General features: G+C 37.2%; 1 protein-coding gene across 1 annotated transcript in view; it reads right to left on the reverse strand.

The window, feature by feature from the left end:
- LOC120514517 (F-box/WD repeat-containing protein 1A) overlaps positions 1 to 18,220 on the reverse strand; it is a 140,444-nt gene that overhangs the window by 43,990 nt on the left and 78,234 nt on the right. Inside the window, exons 5-6 of the mRNA XM_039734932.1 lie at positions 10,046 to 10,183; positions 1,872 to 1,990 (exon numbers count right to left, since the gene is read on the reverse strand). Coding sequence (XP_039590866.1) covers positions 1,872 to 1,990; positions 10,046 to 10,183 — 257 coding nt within the window. The remainder of the gene's footprint in view (positions 1 to 1,871; positions 1,991 to 10,045; positions 10,184 to 18,220) is intronic.

The following is an 18,220-nucleotide window of genomic DNA, read 5'->3' on the forward strand; positions in this document are numbered from 1 at the left end:
GATGTGTTAATAAGTATCCAGAATTCATCTGTTGATTTTTTTATGTTACAGACCCACATCAAATGTATGTTTTTATTATGTAATAATAATAGCAGCTCACTACTCAAAGCTCTAAATGCATGGACGATGAGAAATTCAAACCAGTGACCTTGAGGTTCCTAAGCAGTAGCCTTTCCACTGCACCATCTGAGACAGAACAGTGTTATATCTGAGATGGAACAGCATTATCACTATGGCAACTGGCTGAAAATGAAAAGCACAAACATACACGTATGCTAACGTCTTTTACTTTGTGCCGATTGATAGATGGTCTTCAGCAATTGAGCAATTCCTTTTTCTTCAGTTTTATTCTTGAATAAAAGCATACTTATTTTGTTACACCTTTTGTGAAAGTTTTTATTAGATATTTGGGCTTCAGTCTTCACACATCCTATACTTCACATCAACCTTATACTGAAATATACAGGTATGAAAACATTTTCTGTTGTTATTACTATAACATATGAACACATTTTCAGTTTTAGCCGCATGTTCAGCATTTCTTGCCTCGCATTTCCCCTATCAGTCTGTATTTACAATAATCGCTGTAGACACAGAACACACCTGAAATGTATTTATTTCAAATCATGGTATTTTCATTACCTATATAATTCCTTACAAAAGCATCGCCAGATAAACACTTCAACACATATTTGAACTGAGAGGACTGAAGCAGCAGATTGCCTTAATTTGACTGAATGTAGGGAGTGGTGTGTAGCAGGGTGCGTTGTACTAATTCACACATTTGCAAAACAAAAGCAGGCTGTCAGTGCAGTGATAAGGATCTACGAGATTCATGCCATATATTAGGAAAATTTAAGGAGGTCAGAGACAACGAAAAAAAATTATAAGCTTCAGGGGTTCTAATGCTAAATGCTAGCACCACCATATCACACACTTTTTTTTTTTTTTTTTAAATAAATATATGGCTACTACCTGGGAACTGTATATTGCATCTATATGATAAGCACACTGATGGTAAGGTATCACTTTGCAGTGTTTCTCACAAATAGAAAATTTACAAACAGGCCACCACTGCAAAATTTTCTGCTACTGCTACAAAATTATATAAATAATGAACATCCATAAACATTTCCACTACTGATCTTAATGCTTTCTGAAAATCATACTGTGAAAATTGTGTATGGAAAAGGCTATTTTTTATTTACTTAATTTGTTAGAGCTTTTGTATAGTGCTCGTCAACTACTTTTGATGCTTTACCAGTCCATATAAAATCTATTAAATATCACACACTATTTCAGATATATCTACTATCAATATATTGTCTTGAGCACTGTTATGATTACATAATAGCCAACATAAGATTTCCTCACGATTCTCCTGCACTGATAGCCTATCAATCTGTTTGTTTATTATTGTCTGGACTTTCAAACCAATTGATTTGTTTAGCTAAATATCATGTCTTTTTGGATAATGAAAGATTACTCAAGTCTCCAGAACACAACCTTCATATCCAATGCATCTTGCTGTATTTTCCAAACCAGCCTTATCTATTATATGATCGTAGCTCCACAAGCAGTCACAAGGTAGCCCAATGATAACATATAGCCTATATACTTTCAGTAAGGGCTATCAACCCTTTCTTTTTTTCTTATTGTAGGAATTTTAATTATTGTACATCATAGTATTATGTTCTGATAGTGACACAACCAAAACTGTTATGTGGGTTAATGCAGGCTGTTCATAAAATATGACTGTACTATATACAATTTCAGATTTTCTGTGTAAATGAAAGGTCTTAATAGGTTGGAAGATAAAATACAATTTGGAATTACACTCAGAAAGTTTTAACAAAAAAATACAATTTTACCTGACAGTTGAGTCTGAAGAACCAGTAATGATAACTCTTTCATCATACTGAAGGCACAATACAGAGCCTGTATGTCCTGTAAGAACCCTTTTGCATTCCAGTGTGTTCTTATCCCAAATCTATTAAAACAAATTAACAAAATAATTCTACAGAATTAAGCTTATTTACACTGTACACTGTATTATTGAAATGCTTGTCATTAAAAAATATTAAGAACTGGTTAAATCAAAAATAAAACACAATCTGCACTTGGGCTTTTTGCTCAGATACTGATTTGTGCTCAACAAATGTTTTCAGAGAACAAAGATCTGCTAAAATTTTTTTTACCAAGACCATTTTTGCTATAATGAATAAAAAGATATGAAGGCTAAAGTAGTATAAATAATCAATTACAGTCATGTGAGTCTTCTGCATCGTTGCTTTTTTTTTTTTTTTTTTTTAAAAAGTCCAGTAATAGATAAGTTATACTTGGAAGAACATTTTTGTCCTCTATTGATGCAATAATCTAGAGCTTTTCAGCAAAAGGTGACTGCCTAATGTATTTTTTTCAAGCTAACACCAGCTTCCTTGAATGGGATGGGATTCAACTCTACAAAATTATAATTGGAGTGAATCATCATAACCATTTTATACATTTAATAATTATCCGTGAGATGCAGCAAAAACAAAATAAAATGAATGAGTTCACAAGAAAAATCCTTATTTTATACTAGATGGGGTAAAAGTATGCTATGAAAAAATCTAATTTAATATCCTATACCAAATCTCAATCTACCTTCTATAACTCTGGCAAACATGACATAACTGTTAACAGCAAATGTATAGTGTAAACAGCCAATGTCAAACTTATAAAAGCTTTTCTGAAACTTAAATAGCGTAGGTTAATGTAAATAGTGAATGTTACAAGTTATATAGTAAATGTTAAAAAAAAATTATTTTTTTTTGTTCTTTATTTCGCCCTATACAATTTCTTGTATTAGGAATTTGTTAGTTTTCACATACCCCTTGGGGTCAGAGCGCAGGGCCACCCAATGTAAAGCGTCCCTGGAGCAATTGAAGGTTAAGGGCCTTGCTCAATGAATATGTATTGTTTAAATGGTAGCACATTAGCTGGAGAGTTGGTGGTTCCTTTGTCATTAACAGCTCATTATTAACTGAAGGCTGGTAAAGAAAACAAGCAATAATTAAAGTCTAAAACTCCACAGTTTATAAGTAAAATCGGCAATTAAGTGTTCTGAATTGTAACAAGTTAACTACAACTAAACTCAAAAAATTACAGTTTTATTAGTAAATAAACAGTTCTAATTAAGAAACCTGTTAAAACGAAAACCTGCAGCCGCTATGGACCTCCAGGACTGTAAATGAATAGCCCTGTTCTATACCATCTAAAATAAGAAGAAATCTGTTCTCTCTCAGAACTGGGAAGAACTCATTTAGGTCATTGTGTAAATATACTGAACGTGTATTCTATCTTTTTACTTTATTTGTTGTTTAGTTATGTACCATCTTTCGTAGTTCTTTTGTTTAGCCTGGACTGCTTTGAATGTGTAATATTCTATCTTAATACAGTTACATGAAAAGGTTTGGGAACCCCGCTCAGCCTGCATAATAATTTACTTTCAACAAAAAAGATAACAGTGGTATGTCTTTCATTTCTTATGAATATCTGAGTACTGGGGTGTTTTCTGAAAAAAGATTTTTAGTGAAGCAGTATTTAGTTAAATGAAATTAATTCAAATGTGAAAAACTGGCTGTACAAAAATTTGGGGCCCTTTGTAATTTTGCTGAATTGAAAGCATGTAAATGCTGATTACTTGCAACACCAAATTGGTTGGATGAGCTCATTAACACTAGAATTACCAGAGCCTACGTAAAAACTCGTAATTCCGTCCCACCTTAAATCGCTTCTTAAATCCCTTCACACCTCTCCGCCAGCATCCTTTGTCCTCTAAATGTGCTGATAAAAAGAAGCTAGGAGCAGCCGGCTATTCCATCCCCCCTCCAATTTAGAACGTGCACGAACTTCTTCCAGCTCATGCCTTGATTGAGTATCTGGGTGTGAAGTGGAGTTTTAGAGTAGAAATAATAGATCGTTATTTGGAACACACGCATTTCATGTCTGTTCCGTTTCTACAGTAATCTGTGTCAATACATTGTTAAAACAAAAACGTTTTTTATATTCTAGTAGTAGATGACAAAATGTAGGCATAAACTATATATTGTATGAAGCCTGAAGTCCAAATAAAGAAACATTTTCAGAAAAGGTTCAAATATAACACAATTGCACTTTTATTCAAAAATATAACTGCAGAAGCAAAAAGCCTCCTTAACATGCAACATTGACAGCCATTTATTATAACTTCCGTGGTGCAATAGAATCAGTTCTCGCCTTGGAATCAAAAGGTCACGAGTTTGATCCTGGACCACTCTGTTTTGAGAAGTAAACTGCTCTTAGTCTTACTATTTTAGAATAAAAGCATACATTTGATTTCAGTCTGTAACAGCCGGTGCAATTTATGATCCTTGTAAAGGTTAGCATTTTTTTAATTCACTTTTCATTCTCTCAGTCGCGTTGAGAATCAATCCATACAACCCCATCTGACACGGCTGTTTTCACATAAAGACGTGCTATAGCGCTGCAGTGTACCACGATGCATACTAACCCCCCCAAGACCCCCACCCCCCCGGCCCGCAACCGGGTTCTCACACACAAACGCTGGCGAAGCTGCCTTCTGCGTATCTCACCGTCACTTGATTTTCTTTTTATTCAGTTTTATTGAGTGTTCCTGCCAGTCCCCGCATGTTGCTGTATGCTGTTTTTTTGTACTCCAGGACATGCAGAGGAAAGAATGGTAAGAGCAGTAACTTCGGAGCTATATGCAATCATCAGACGCTCTCCATCTGCCCGTGTCGCTCAAACACAGGAAAATATGTTTGTGTAAAAGTATAACAAAAATGCACTTTTATTCAAGTGCACTTTTTCCATCGCCTTTTCCTGTAAGAAGCAATGTGTACACACTTCTCTCTATGCTGTGGTTTCTATTACACACCTGAAAGAAAGAGACAATATATGTGAAAATATCATCGCACTAATGCAATATTATTTGAAAACGAACAGCGTCAGATCGGGTGTGAATTTATGCAGGAACTGGAAATTCTCTGATGCGGGACCTTCCCCCAGGGAAGAAAGTACAGTGTCAGGTGCTCATTCAGTGTAATAGGAACCATAGCACAGAGAGGTGTGTACACTGCAACAAGTACGTGTTGTAAATGTAGGAAGGACGGTCCTTGGGTGTGTGGGAACTGTTAATATTTGAATGTGATGATTTTATATAGCACAAAATGAAAATCAGCACTTCTTAGCATTGCACCATGCAAGCTGTCGTATCAATCGCCTACTGTAACTTGCTTTCTTTTTCTTGGTTATACAGGTAGTCTTGAATAAAAGTGCACTTGTTTTGTTTGCGAAATGAAGTGTCTGCGTGCACTTTTCGTGGCATTACACGTGTATTTTTTGAGCATGCCCGTTTGAGCATGCTCAAACACAGGAACATAAGTTGGTGTAAAAGTATAACAAAACAACGGGCAGATGGGGAGTGTCTGATGATTGCATATAAGCGCAGAAGTTACTGCTCTTTACCATTCTCTCCTCTGCATGCCCTGGGTACAAAAGAAACAGAATACAGGCGCTATAGCTCTGCGTTGTACCACGATGCATACTAACGCACCCCCCAAAAGGGTTCTGACACACAAACGTTGGCGAAGCTGCCTTCTTCGTATCTCACCGTCACTTGATTTTCTTTTTATTCAGTTTTATTGAGAGTTCCTGCCAGTCCCCGCATGTTGCTGTATGCTGTTTCTTTTGTTCTCCAGGACATGCAGAGGAGAGAATGGTAAAGAGCAGTAACTTCGGCGCTATATGCAATCATCAGACACTCCCCATCTGCCCGTTGTTTTGTTATACTTTTACACCAACTTATGTTCCTGTGTTTGAGCATGCTCAAATGGGCATGCTCAAAAAATACACGTGCAATGCCACGAAAAGTGCACGCAGACACTTCATTTCGCAAACAAAACAAGTGCACTTTTATTCAAGACTAACTGTATAACCGAAGAAAAAAGACAGCAAGTTACAGTAGGCGATTGATATGACAGCTTGCATGGTGCAATGCTAAGAAGTGCTGATTTTCATTTCGTGCTATATAAAATCATCACATTCAAATATTAACAGTTCCCATACACCCAAGGACCATCCTTCCTACATTTACAACACGTGTACTTGTTGCAGTGTACACACCTCTCTGTGCTATGGTTCCTATTACACTGAATGAGCACCTGACACTGTACTTTCTTCCCTGGGGGAAGGTCCCGCATCAGAGAATTTCCACCCGATCTGACGCTGTTCGTTTTCAAATAATATTGCATTAGTGCAATGATATTTTTTACATATATTGTCTCTTTCTTTCAAGTGTGTAATAGAAACCACAGCATAGAGAGAAGTGTGTACTGTACATTGCTTCTTACAGGAAAAGGCGATGGAAAAAGTGCACTTGAATAAAAGTGCACTTGTTGTTATACTTTTACGCCAACATATGTTCCTGTGTTTGAGCGACACGGGCAGATGGGGAGTGTCTGATGATTGCATATAGCTCCGAAGTTACTGCTCTTTACCATTCTTTCCTCTGCATGTCCTGGAGTACAAAAGAAACAGCATACAGCAACATGCGGGGACTGGCAGGAACACTCAATAAAACTGAATAAAAAGAAAATCAAGTGACGGTTAGATACAAAGAAGGCAGCTTCGCCAATGTCTGTGAGTCAGTACCTGGACACGTCGGATGGGGCTGGGTAGGGTCTTTAGTATGCATCGTGGTACACTGCAGAGCTATAGCGCGTCTTTATGTGAAAACAGCCGTGTCAGATGGGGTTGTATGGATTGATTCTGAACGCGACTGAGAGAATGAAAAGTGAATTAAAAAAAAAGCTAACCTTTACAAGGATCATAAATTGCACCGGCTGTTACAGACTGAAATAAAATGTATGCTTTTATTCTAAAATAGAAAGACTAAGAGCAGTTTACTTCTCAAAACGGAGTGGTCCAGGATCGAACTCACGACCTTTTGATTCCAAGGCGAGAACTGATTCTATTGCACCACGGAGGAAGTTATAATAAATGGCTGTCAATGTTGCATGTTAAGGAGGCTTTTTGTTTCTGCAGTTATATTTTTGAATAAAAGTGCAATTGTGTTATATTTGAACCTTTTCTGAAAATGTTTCTTTGTTATTTGGACTTCAGGCTTCATAAATTATATAGTTTATGCCTACATTTTGTCATCTACTACTAGAATATAAAAAACGTTTCTGTTTTAACAATGTGTTGACACAGATTACTGTAGAAACGGAACAGGCATGAAATGCGTGTATTCCAAATAACGATCTATTATTTCCACTCTAAAACTCCACTTCACTCCCAGATACTCAATCAAGGCATGAGCTGAGAGAAGTTCGTGCACGTTCTAAATTGGTGGGGGGATGGAATAGGTGGCTGCTCCTAGCTTCTCTTTATTAGCACATTTAGATGACAAAGGACGCTGGTGGAGAGGTGTGAAGGGATTTAAGAAGCAATTTAAGGTGGGACGGAATTACGAGTTTTTTCGTAGGCTCTGGTAATTCTAGTGTTAAGCCTTGAACTTCATGGACAGGTGTGTCCAATCATGACAAAAGGTATTTAAGGTGGTCAATTGCAAGTTGTGCTTCCCTTTGACTCTCCTCTGAAGAGTGACAGCATGGGAACCTCAAAGCAACTCTCAAAAGATCTGAAAACAAAGATTGTTCGGTATCACGGTTTAGGGGAAAGGCTACAAAACGCTAATCTCAGAGGTTTAAACTGTCAGTATCAAATGTAAGGAATGTAATTAGGAAATTGAAGGCCACATGCACAGTTGCTGTTAAACCCGTGTCTGGCAGGCCAAGAAAAATACAGGAGCGGCATATGCACAGGATTGTGAGAATGGTTACAGACAACCCACAGATCACCTCCAAAGACCTGCAAGAACATCTTGCTGCAGATGGTGCATCTCTACATCGTTCTACAATTCAGCTCAATTTGCACAATAAATCTCTATATGGCAGGGTGATGAGAAAGAAGCCCTTTCTGCACTCACGCCACAAACAAAGTGGCTTGTTATATGCAAATGCTCATCTAGACAAGCCAGATTCATTTTGGAACAGACTGCTTTGGACAGATGAGGCAAAAATTGAGTTATTTGGTCATAACAAAAAGCGCTTTGCATGGCAGAAGAAGAACACCGCATTCCAAGAAAAACACCTGCTACCTACTGTCCAATTTGGTGGAGGTTCCATCATGCTGTGGCTAGTTCTGGGACTGGGGCCCTTGTTAAAGTCGAGGGTCGGATGAATTCAATCCAATATCAACTAATTCTTAAGGATAATGTTAAAGCATCAGTCACAAAGTTAAAGTTACGCAGAGGTTGGATATTCCAACAAGAAAATGACCCAAAACACAGTTCGAAATCTACAAGGGCATTCATGCAGAAGGAGAAGTATAATGTTCTGGAATGGCCGTCAGTCCCCTGACTTGAATATCATCGGAAATCTATCGGATGATTTGAAGCAGGCTGTCCATGCTAGGTAGCCATCAAATTTAACTGAACTGGAGAGATTTTGTATGGAAGAATGGTCAGAAATACCTCCATCCAGAATCCAGACGCTCAAAGGTTATAGGAGGTGTCTAGAGGCTGTTATATTTGCAAAAGGAGGCTCAACTAAGTATTGATGTAATATCTCTGTTGGGGTGCCCAAATTTATGCACCTGACTAATTTTGTTATGATGTATATTGCATATTTTCTGTTAATCCAATAAACTTAAATGTCACTGCTGAAATACTACTGTTTCCATAAGGCATGTCATATATTAAAAGGAAGTTGCTACTTTAAAAGCTCAGCCAATGATAAACAAAAATCCAAAGAATTAAGAGGGGTTCCCAAACTTTTTCATATGACTGTGTGTCATTTTCTGTTGTTTGATTTAGTTGGAATTTGTTATGCTTTGCTTCCAAAAAGGGATTAATTTAACAGTCCCAATATGTCCAATCAATGATGGCTCTCACTACATGTAATCAAATCACATTACTAATAGGAATACTGGCCAAACTTTAAAAATCCAAATGGGTCTAAAACATTAGCATACCACTTATATGGTGAATGGCTAAGGTCAGATGTGATGAAAATTTGGTAAAGGGCATGCAAGGAACAGATGGTCATTGTAGACCTTGCCAACTGAAAATAGCTTTGGAGATGAGCATCACTTTACTAGTGAGAAACAAGTAAGAGAGATGGAAGAGACCTGAAAAGGACTCACTAGAAACCATTGGAGAAACTGACAGGCAGAGACTCAGAAACCAGGTACCTCAATTAATGGTGTTCTGTATTCCTCATCCCCTATGGGGTCACCCCACCAAAAACACCATAAGTAATTATGTGTATACAGGTTGAACGTCTCTAATCTGAAATACTCCAAAATCTGAAACTTTGAGTTGTTTTTTTTTTAATTTAACGCCTGAGTGGATATGAATAAAATATGTGCAGACTCCAAAGAGTTTTATTCGTTCTGATTGGAGGGGGTATGGCCCTCTGTGAAGCATCGAGTAGCACAAGGCTACGACACACAATAAACAACTGGTTGTAGGTGGAAATGGTTGTTCCTAGTGAAGTGCCACTAAGCAATGACAACTGCTTGACGAGACTAGCGTTGGGGTCCCTGTGAAGCAGTAAATGGCATAAAGCACCATCACTTGATTGACAACTGGTAAACTCCACACCAAGGCTCTCATTAATAAAACTTTGCCTGGATTTGATTTAGAAAAATATGCATATTTCAATGCATGATTTTTATATTTAAAAATCATATTTACTTTGTAATTGTGTGGACATGAACGTGCCTCAAAAATCATATTGACACCACAGATCACTTGTGTATTAATAGAATTTAAATGCTTATGGTAAACAAAAGCAGCTTCATTATCACTAGATGAAAATACGCTGCCATGGCCCACTTAAAATTCACTACAGTAGTGTCTGTACATCATATTCATCACTTATGAAGTTTACCATAGAGAAATAAAAAAGATACTTGTTATCTGAAAAATGCATACCTTTATAGTATTATCTCGTAATCCACTAACAATCTTCTGATCATCATACTGTAAGCAGTAGACTCCCTTGCTTGTCTCACTGCGGCAATGGATTCGTTGTAAGCTATGTCTACCACAGCGCCAATTAGACTCTATTGTCTGAAGAAAAATGTATAAAAAAATCATAGAAATATTACAGAGCACAATAATTTCACTACAATTAATTACAATGTAAACACTTCAAAAAATTACTAACTCTCTCTTCCAATAAAATCAGAAATTCATTGAATATATTGGCAAAAAGAAACTAGTTAATTATATTCTTATCACCCCTTATACCGCATATTGCTACGTCACTTCTGATTTAAAAAAAAAAAAAAAAGATTCTTCTTTTATCTGCAACTTAGCAAATTAGTTTACAAAGACACTCCTTACAAAGATAGGGCTATATAAAACAAATAATAGCCATGTTTGAAAAACTGAATGATTTTTTTTTTTTTAAACTCAGTTACCAATATCTGTTTCACTTTTACTTTTCTGGTAATAATCCTATTTATGGCAGCAACAGAATAAATTTAGCACAAACAATACATACTGTTTAACTGCATATAGGGCTGGGTGATAAGGCCTATAAATAATTTTGCAATATTTTTAGGCAATTTCACAATAAATATCCCAATATTTTGAAATCTCCTCTAAAGAACTTCATAAATGCTTGATTATAGCCCTTTGATTCATACAATCACAACAATATGACTCTAGTAGTCCTTGTAAGATGTAACATATGTCTGCATTTATTCTTGTTTATATTCATTAGTGGTGGAATTGAAATTTTAATGAAATGTAATATTTTGGATGTGCCAATGAACAATGGGAGAAGTGCTGTTAGTGCATATGAGGTGCAATGCATAGCCTTCTATTCAATAAAACTTTGCACCATAAATAAAAGATTGATTTACATGAATAAACTAACAATACGTTGTCTGTAAAATGTGAATTGGATTTCAGGGGTAGTCATGAATTGTCTGTAACACAAACAACTTTCGAATATAAATACGGTTGTAAGTTTATCTGCTAGCAGAACAGCTTGGACCAAATGACAACTCCAGAGTCATGCCATCTATATGTTCCATTAGCAGAGTTAAAAAGGAGTGCTGAGCTGTTATCAGATCACCACCAGGTTCCAAGCTACATGAAAGAGAGAAAGTGTCTGTGGCAGAAACCTGGCACAGCCAAACAGGTAGTGAGCATTTACTGGGAAAGGCTAAAGCCTTTGTTTGGGATGAGTTCAATTAAACCTTTAAAATATCTCCTACTGTATCACAAGCAATGTCAGGGACACAGAGTTTGAAAGAAGGAAGCTGGAAGAATCTGTAGATAAGTGATACTTACTGTCAGTAATGATAGAAAATCTATAATGCTTTGACAGGTATCAAGGGTGAAGGAAGATCAGTTAAATTAAGAGGCCTACAATGCAATGGTTAGTTAGTTATTGGAACTCCAAATTTCTTTTACAGGTACCAGTGGGCCAAGAAGGTAGAACCTGCTTAACTATTTAAGGCAAAGGCACAAGGTAGAAGTCTGGCAAAAAAATGAAGAACAAATATCAGGTGGAACCAAATAGGTTTTAGTAAGTCATTTCACAAGTCGGCTGCAAACTATCAAATTTAGCCAATAAATAAGGTTTGAACACTAAAATAAAAAAGTAAATACTCAAATACATTAGAACCTACAGTAAAATAATCATTCTGGCTCTTACATGTATGTCTGTATCTGTATTTGTACACTTAACAATGATGGTACTTGCGACAGCAACAAGAACAAAACTCAGCTCAGCATGGAAAAATCATAGGATTCCTTCTAATTAACCAGTACTATGTTTTTATTAAGTGTGAATGGGGCCTATGGCACCTGAAAAAATTAACACAGTATTAAAATACTCTTGGATATGGATGAATATCTGGAGTGCACAAATGTGGTGCTGAAGAGATGCTGTCATTTTTCAGCTTCCTATGACTATGATATGATAAATAACACCTGAAAATAAAGCAATTGTGTAACTGGAATCCTTAATTAGAAAACCAAGGGAAATATTTCCACAAATTTACCAGATTGCAGGTTTGTAAAAAGATCCTGTAAAGCACTGAATTTCTGATGAACATAATTCATAGAGAATACATGTAATTCACACTAATGTCTTCTCACTATAAATGTCCAGAATTTAGGGAAATGAACGTTCTATTTGAAATTGTGATATTAAAAATCTTGCCAACCTTTGTCAATATTTAAGAACAACCCAAAATTAATGCTACCAGGAAATTAAATATGGCCAGACACAAACACAACTTAGATTTAAGCATGAGCTTCTATTATAGACTGAAAATACACATCACACTCAGAGAATGCAGTCCAAAAAATTTGGAACCAAGAACACTAGCACAACACAAAGTATGCTTTATTTACTTTCATCATACCACCAATTTGCACTTCTTAATAAATAAATGTTACAAAAATACGTTAAAGATTTGAAGGCTATATGCATTACATATTAAAACGGGGCACTGTGCAATGTATTATCATACAAGAGAATGTTACTGTTACTACACATATAACACATGGTGAGGTAGGCATTACTGCAATTATGTTACATTGCACCACAGCAAATCAATTTACTGATTAGCTTCATTACCATCAAAGAAATTTCATGAATAAGGTATGCTTCAAATTTTTTTAAATGTAAAATACTGAAATATTTAAAAAAAAAAGGCATATTCTTAATTTGAAATTTTCACTGTTATACAGATCCAATTTTATAGGAAAAAGAGCTGTTCTACCCGATTGCAGGAAGAGTGAAAAAATATATAGTAAAAGGAAAAAGTATGTGAACCCTTTGGAATTATCTGGTTTACTGCATGAATTGGTCAAAAAAAGTGATCTGATCTTCATCTAAGTCACAGGTACTGATGTACACAACGAGCTTAAGCCAATGACACACAAAAACTTCTACTCTTTCATGTCTTTATTTTACAAATGCATTCAACATTCACAGTGTTAGTGGAAAAAGTATGTGATCTTGGGATTTATTAACTGGTCGACCCTCCTTTGGCAGCAATGACCTCAACCAGGCGCTTCCTGTAACTGCAGATCAGACCTGCACATTATGTGGGGGGAATTTTAGCCCATTCTTCCCTGCAGAACTGCCTTAACTCTTCCATATTCTTTGGTTGTCTTCTTTGTATGGCTCTCTTCAAGTCATTCCACAGCATCTCAATAGGATTGAGATCTGGGCTCTGACTGGACCACTCCAAAAAGCGGAGTTTGTTCTCCTGAAGCCATTGTGCTGTGGATTTGCTGCAATGTTTGGGGTCATTGTCCTGTTGCATCACCCAGCCTCTTCTGAGCTTAAGTTGACGGACAGACACATTCACATTATCCTGGAGAATTTGTTGATAAACTTGTGAATTCATTTTCCCTTCAATGATAGCAAGCTGTCCAGGCCCTGAAGACACAAAGCAGGGCCAAATCATGATGTTCCCTCCACCATACTTTACCATAGGGATGATGTTTGGATGTTGATATGCAGTGCCCTTTTTACGCTAAATGAACTTCTGTTTGTTCCTCCCAAATAGTTCAATTTTGGTTTCATCACTCCACAAAACATTGTCCCAGTACCATTGTGGAGTGTCCAAGTGCTCTTTCGCAAACTTCAGACGTTCAGCAATGTTCTTTTTGATAGCAGTGGCTTCCTTCTTGGTGTCCTGCCAAGGACTCCTTTCTTGTTCAATGTTTTACGTATAGTTGACTCAAAACAGGGATGTTAGCAAGTTCTAATGACTTCTTCAAGTCCTTTGTTGTCGCTCTAGGGTTCTTCTTTACCTCATTGCTGACTTTGCGTTGTGCTCTTGGGGTTAGCACAGTAGCCACAATACCAAATTGTCTCAATTTATAGACAACTTGCCTAAAAGTAAACTGATGAATATCTAAAATCTTTGAGTTGACTTTGTAACCCTTTCAAGCCTTATGTAGATTAACAATTCTCGATCATAGCTCTTCAGACAGCTCTTTTGTGAGAGGCATGATTCCCATCTGGATATGCTTCTTGTCAAAGGTTTAAACTCAAACTATAGTGTTTTTTATCAATCAAAGTAATTCTAGGCCACACCTCTGAACTTGTTTCATTAAATGCACTCCAGGTGTGCTAAATTCTGACTGCAATGAGCTTTTTAAAAAGTCATTAGCTTAGGGTTCACTTGCGTTTTCCAACCTTCAGTTTCACAGCTTGAATGATTTATTCAATAAGGCCAAAATTCTCTGAAAATCTGTGTGTCTTTAGCTATTGGAGACTGTGTTTGTTCATTGTTGTGACTGACTGACAAGATACAACCATGTTTTATATGGGAATTAGCCATAAATACAGATAATTCCTAAGGGTTCACATACTTTTTACTTTGACTGTATGTTACATGCGCAAAGTTAATAAAAAGATATGACATTTATGACCTCCCAATTGCAACAGAAAGACATGTATTTTTTTAGTATTATTTAACATCTAGTGTTTAAACCCTTGAAAAATTTTACTGCGAAATTAACACATATACACGCAAGATATATACATACATACAGTGGGTACAGAAAGTATTCAGACCCCCTTCAATTTTTCACTCTGTTATATTGCAGCCATTTGCTAAAATCATTTAAATTATTTTTTTTCCTCATTAATGTACACACAGCACCCCATATTGACAGACAAAAAAAAAGAATTTTTGAAACTGTTGCAGATTTACTAAAAAAGAAAAACTGAAATATCACATGGTCCAAAGTATTCAGACCCTTTGCTCAGTATTTAGTAGAAGCACCGTTTTGAGCTAATACAGCCATGAGTCTTCTTGGGAAAGATGCAACAAGTTGTTCACACCTGGATTTGGGGATCCTCTGCCATTCCTCCTTGCAGGTCCTCTCCAGTTCCCTCAGGTTGGATGGTAAACGTTGGTGGACAGCCATTTTTAGGTCTCTCCAGAGATGCTCAATTGGGTTTAAGTCAGGGCTCTGGCTGGGCCATTCAAGAACAGTCACAGAGTTGTTGTGAAGCCACTCCATTATTTTAGCTGTGTGCGGCCAAGTACAGGGATATCCTGGACAAAAACCTTCTCCAGAGTGCTAAGGACCTCAGATTGGGCCAAAGGTTTACCTTCCAACAAGATAATGACCCTAAGCACACAGCTAAAATAATGAAGGAGTGGCTTCACAACAACTCTGTGACTGTTCTTTGAGCAGAACTGGAGGGATCCCAAATCCAGGTGTGAAAAACTTGTTGCATCTTTCCCAAGAAGACTCAGCAGCTGTATCAGCTCAAAAGGGTGCTTCTACTAAATACTGAGCAAACGGTCTGAATACTTAGGACCATGTGATATTTCAGTTTTTCTTTTTTAATAAATCTGCAACAATTTCAAAAATTCTTTTTTTGTCTGTCAATATGGGGTGCTGTGTGTACATTAATGAGGACAAAAAATAATTTAAATGATTTTAGCAAATGGCTGCAATATAACAAGAGTGAAAAATTGAAGGGGTCTGAATACTTTGCCATTACTACTGTATATACACACATACACGTGCGGTCATAAAATTAGAATATCATGACAAAGTTGATTTATTTCAGTAATTCCATTCAAAAAGTGAAACTTGTATATTAGATTCATTCATTACACACAGACTGATGTATTTCAAATGTTTATTTCTTTTAATTTTGATGATTATAACTGACAACTAATGAAAGTCCCAAATTCAGTATCTCTGAAAATTAGAAAACCAATTAAGACCAATGCAAAAAAAGGATTTTTAGAAATGTTGGCCAACTGAAAGGTATGAACATGAAAAGTATGAGCATGTACAGCACTCAATATTTAGTTGGGGCTCCTTTGGCCTGGATTACTGCAGCAATGCGGCGTGGCATGGAGTCGATCAGTCTGTGGCACTGCTCAGGTGTTATGAGAGCCCATGTTGCTCTGATAGTGGCCTTCAGCTCTTCTGAATTGTTGGGTCTGGTGTATTGCATCTTCCTCTTCACAATACCCCATAGATTTTCTATGGGGATAAGGTCAGGCGAATTTGCTGGCCATTCAAGAACAGGGATACCATGGTCCTTAAACCAGGTACTGGTAGCTTTGGCACTGAGTGCAGGTGCCAGGTCCTGTTGGAAAATGAAATCTGCATCTCCATAAAGTTTGTCAGCAGCAGGAAGCATGAAGTGCTCTAAAACTTCCTGGTAGACGGCTGCATTGACCTTGGACCTCAGAAAACACAATGGACCAACACCAGCAGATGACATGGCACCCCAAACCATCACTGACTGTGGAAACTTTACACTGGACCTCAAGCAATGTGGATTCTGTGCCTCTCCTCTCTTCCTCCAGACTCTGGGACCTTGATTTCCAAAGGAAATGCAAAATTTACTTTCATCAGAGAACATAACTTTGGACCACTCAGCAGCAGTCCAGTTGAGATGCTTCTGACGCTGTCTCTTGTTCAAGAGTGGCTTGACACAAGGAATGCGACAGCTGAAACCCATGTCTTGCATACGTCTGTGCATGGTGGTTCTTGAAGCACTGACTCCAGCTGCAGTCCACTCTTTGTGAATCTCCCCCATAGTTTTGAATGGGTTTTGTTTCACAATCCTCTCCATGGTGCGGTTATCCCTATTGCTTGTACACTTTTGTCTACCACATCTTGTCCTTCCCTTCGCCTCTCTATTAATGTGCTTGGACACAGAGCTCTGTGAACAGCCAGCCTATTTAGCAATGACCTTTTGTGTCTTGCCTCCTTCTGTAAGGTGTCAATGGTCGTCTTTTGGACAACTGTCAAGTCAGCAGTCTTCCCCATGATTGTGTAGCCTACAGAACTAGACTGAGAGACCATTTAAAGGCTTTTGCAGGTGTTTTGAGTTAATTAGCTGATTAGAGTGTGGCACCAGGTGTCTTCAATATTGAAACTGTTCACAATATTTCAATTTTCCGAGGTAATGAATTTGGGACTTTCATTAGTTGTCAGTTATAATCATCAAAATTAAAAGAAATAAACATCTGAAATACATAAGGTCTGTGTGTAATGAATGAATCTAATATACAAGTTTCACTTTTTGAGTGAAATTACTGAAATAAATCAACTTTGTCATGATATTCTAATTTTATGACCGGCACTTGTATATACAGATAGATAGATAATATATTCTCTCTCTCTCTCTCTCTCTCATATATATATATATATATATATATATATATATATATATATATATATATATATATATATATATATATATATATATATATATATATATATATATATATATACGTATATCTTCCTACAGTAGCCGGCGTTTATTCAAAAATTATTGGACGACCCGGCGTTTAAAGAGACCGGCGGTTGTTGGAGACCGGCTATTATTAAGCCTTGCAGGCCGGAATGGTGATGGGTAAGCGGGATTCATTTGGCAGTAAAATACGGTATGGTACCGTATTTACGGTCTAAAATGTGAGCAACAACACCGGATGAACATTTCAGGATTTAATGAAATTATCAGTACAGCAGTACAGTCTTATTAAAGCAGTATACAGTGCGGTACTACCGTAAGCATGAAAAACAGATGCGGTGAGCGTCAACTTCCTTGCCAATGATGCCACCAGCACTGGCCTGCACCAGTCAATTTACGCGAAAGCACTCATCAGCCGGACAAGTCCCCTGCGGAACATAAGGAAATGCAATATTCTCCAAACTCACACATATACGTATACATTACGACATGAGACTGGTTAAGACACAATAAGGTATAGTACTTACCATCTACTCGTCGTCTGAATAGGTAATGATTGCTTCGTTATTTGCGAGTTCTTCTTCATCTTCCTCTTCTTGTGATGGCAATACAGGTACTCCCATTGCTTGTTGTCGCGCAGTAATCAGTTTATCAGGATTAACGTGTCAAAGATGGCATTTTCATTTTCTTCCCGCCACCTATGCCCTCCCATTGGGGTTATGATTGACATGGAGACGAAAGGGCAAAATGTACACAAAGAAAATTCTTTTTGACTTTCTCGCTTCCTCGATAGCATCCAACGACAAAACATTTTGGACACGAAAAGGTACTTACCGTATGATTCACTGCAGGAGGGCGGTAGACCAGGTGGTACGAAAACAGGATTACTGTAC

This window comes from Polypterus senegalus, chromosome 1 (genome assembly GCF_016835505.1).
Source record: "Polypterus senegalus isolate Bchr_013 chromosome 1, ASM1683550v1, whole genome shotgun sequence".
Taxonomy (NCBI): domain Eukaryota; kingdom Metazoa; phylum Chordata; class Cladistia; order Polypteriformes; family Polypteridae; genus Polypterus; species Polypterus senegalus.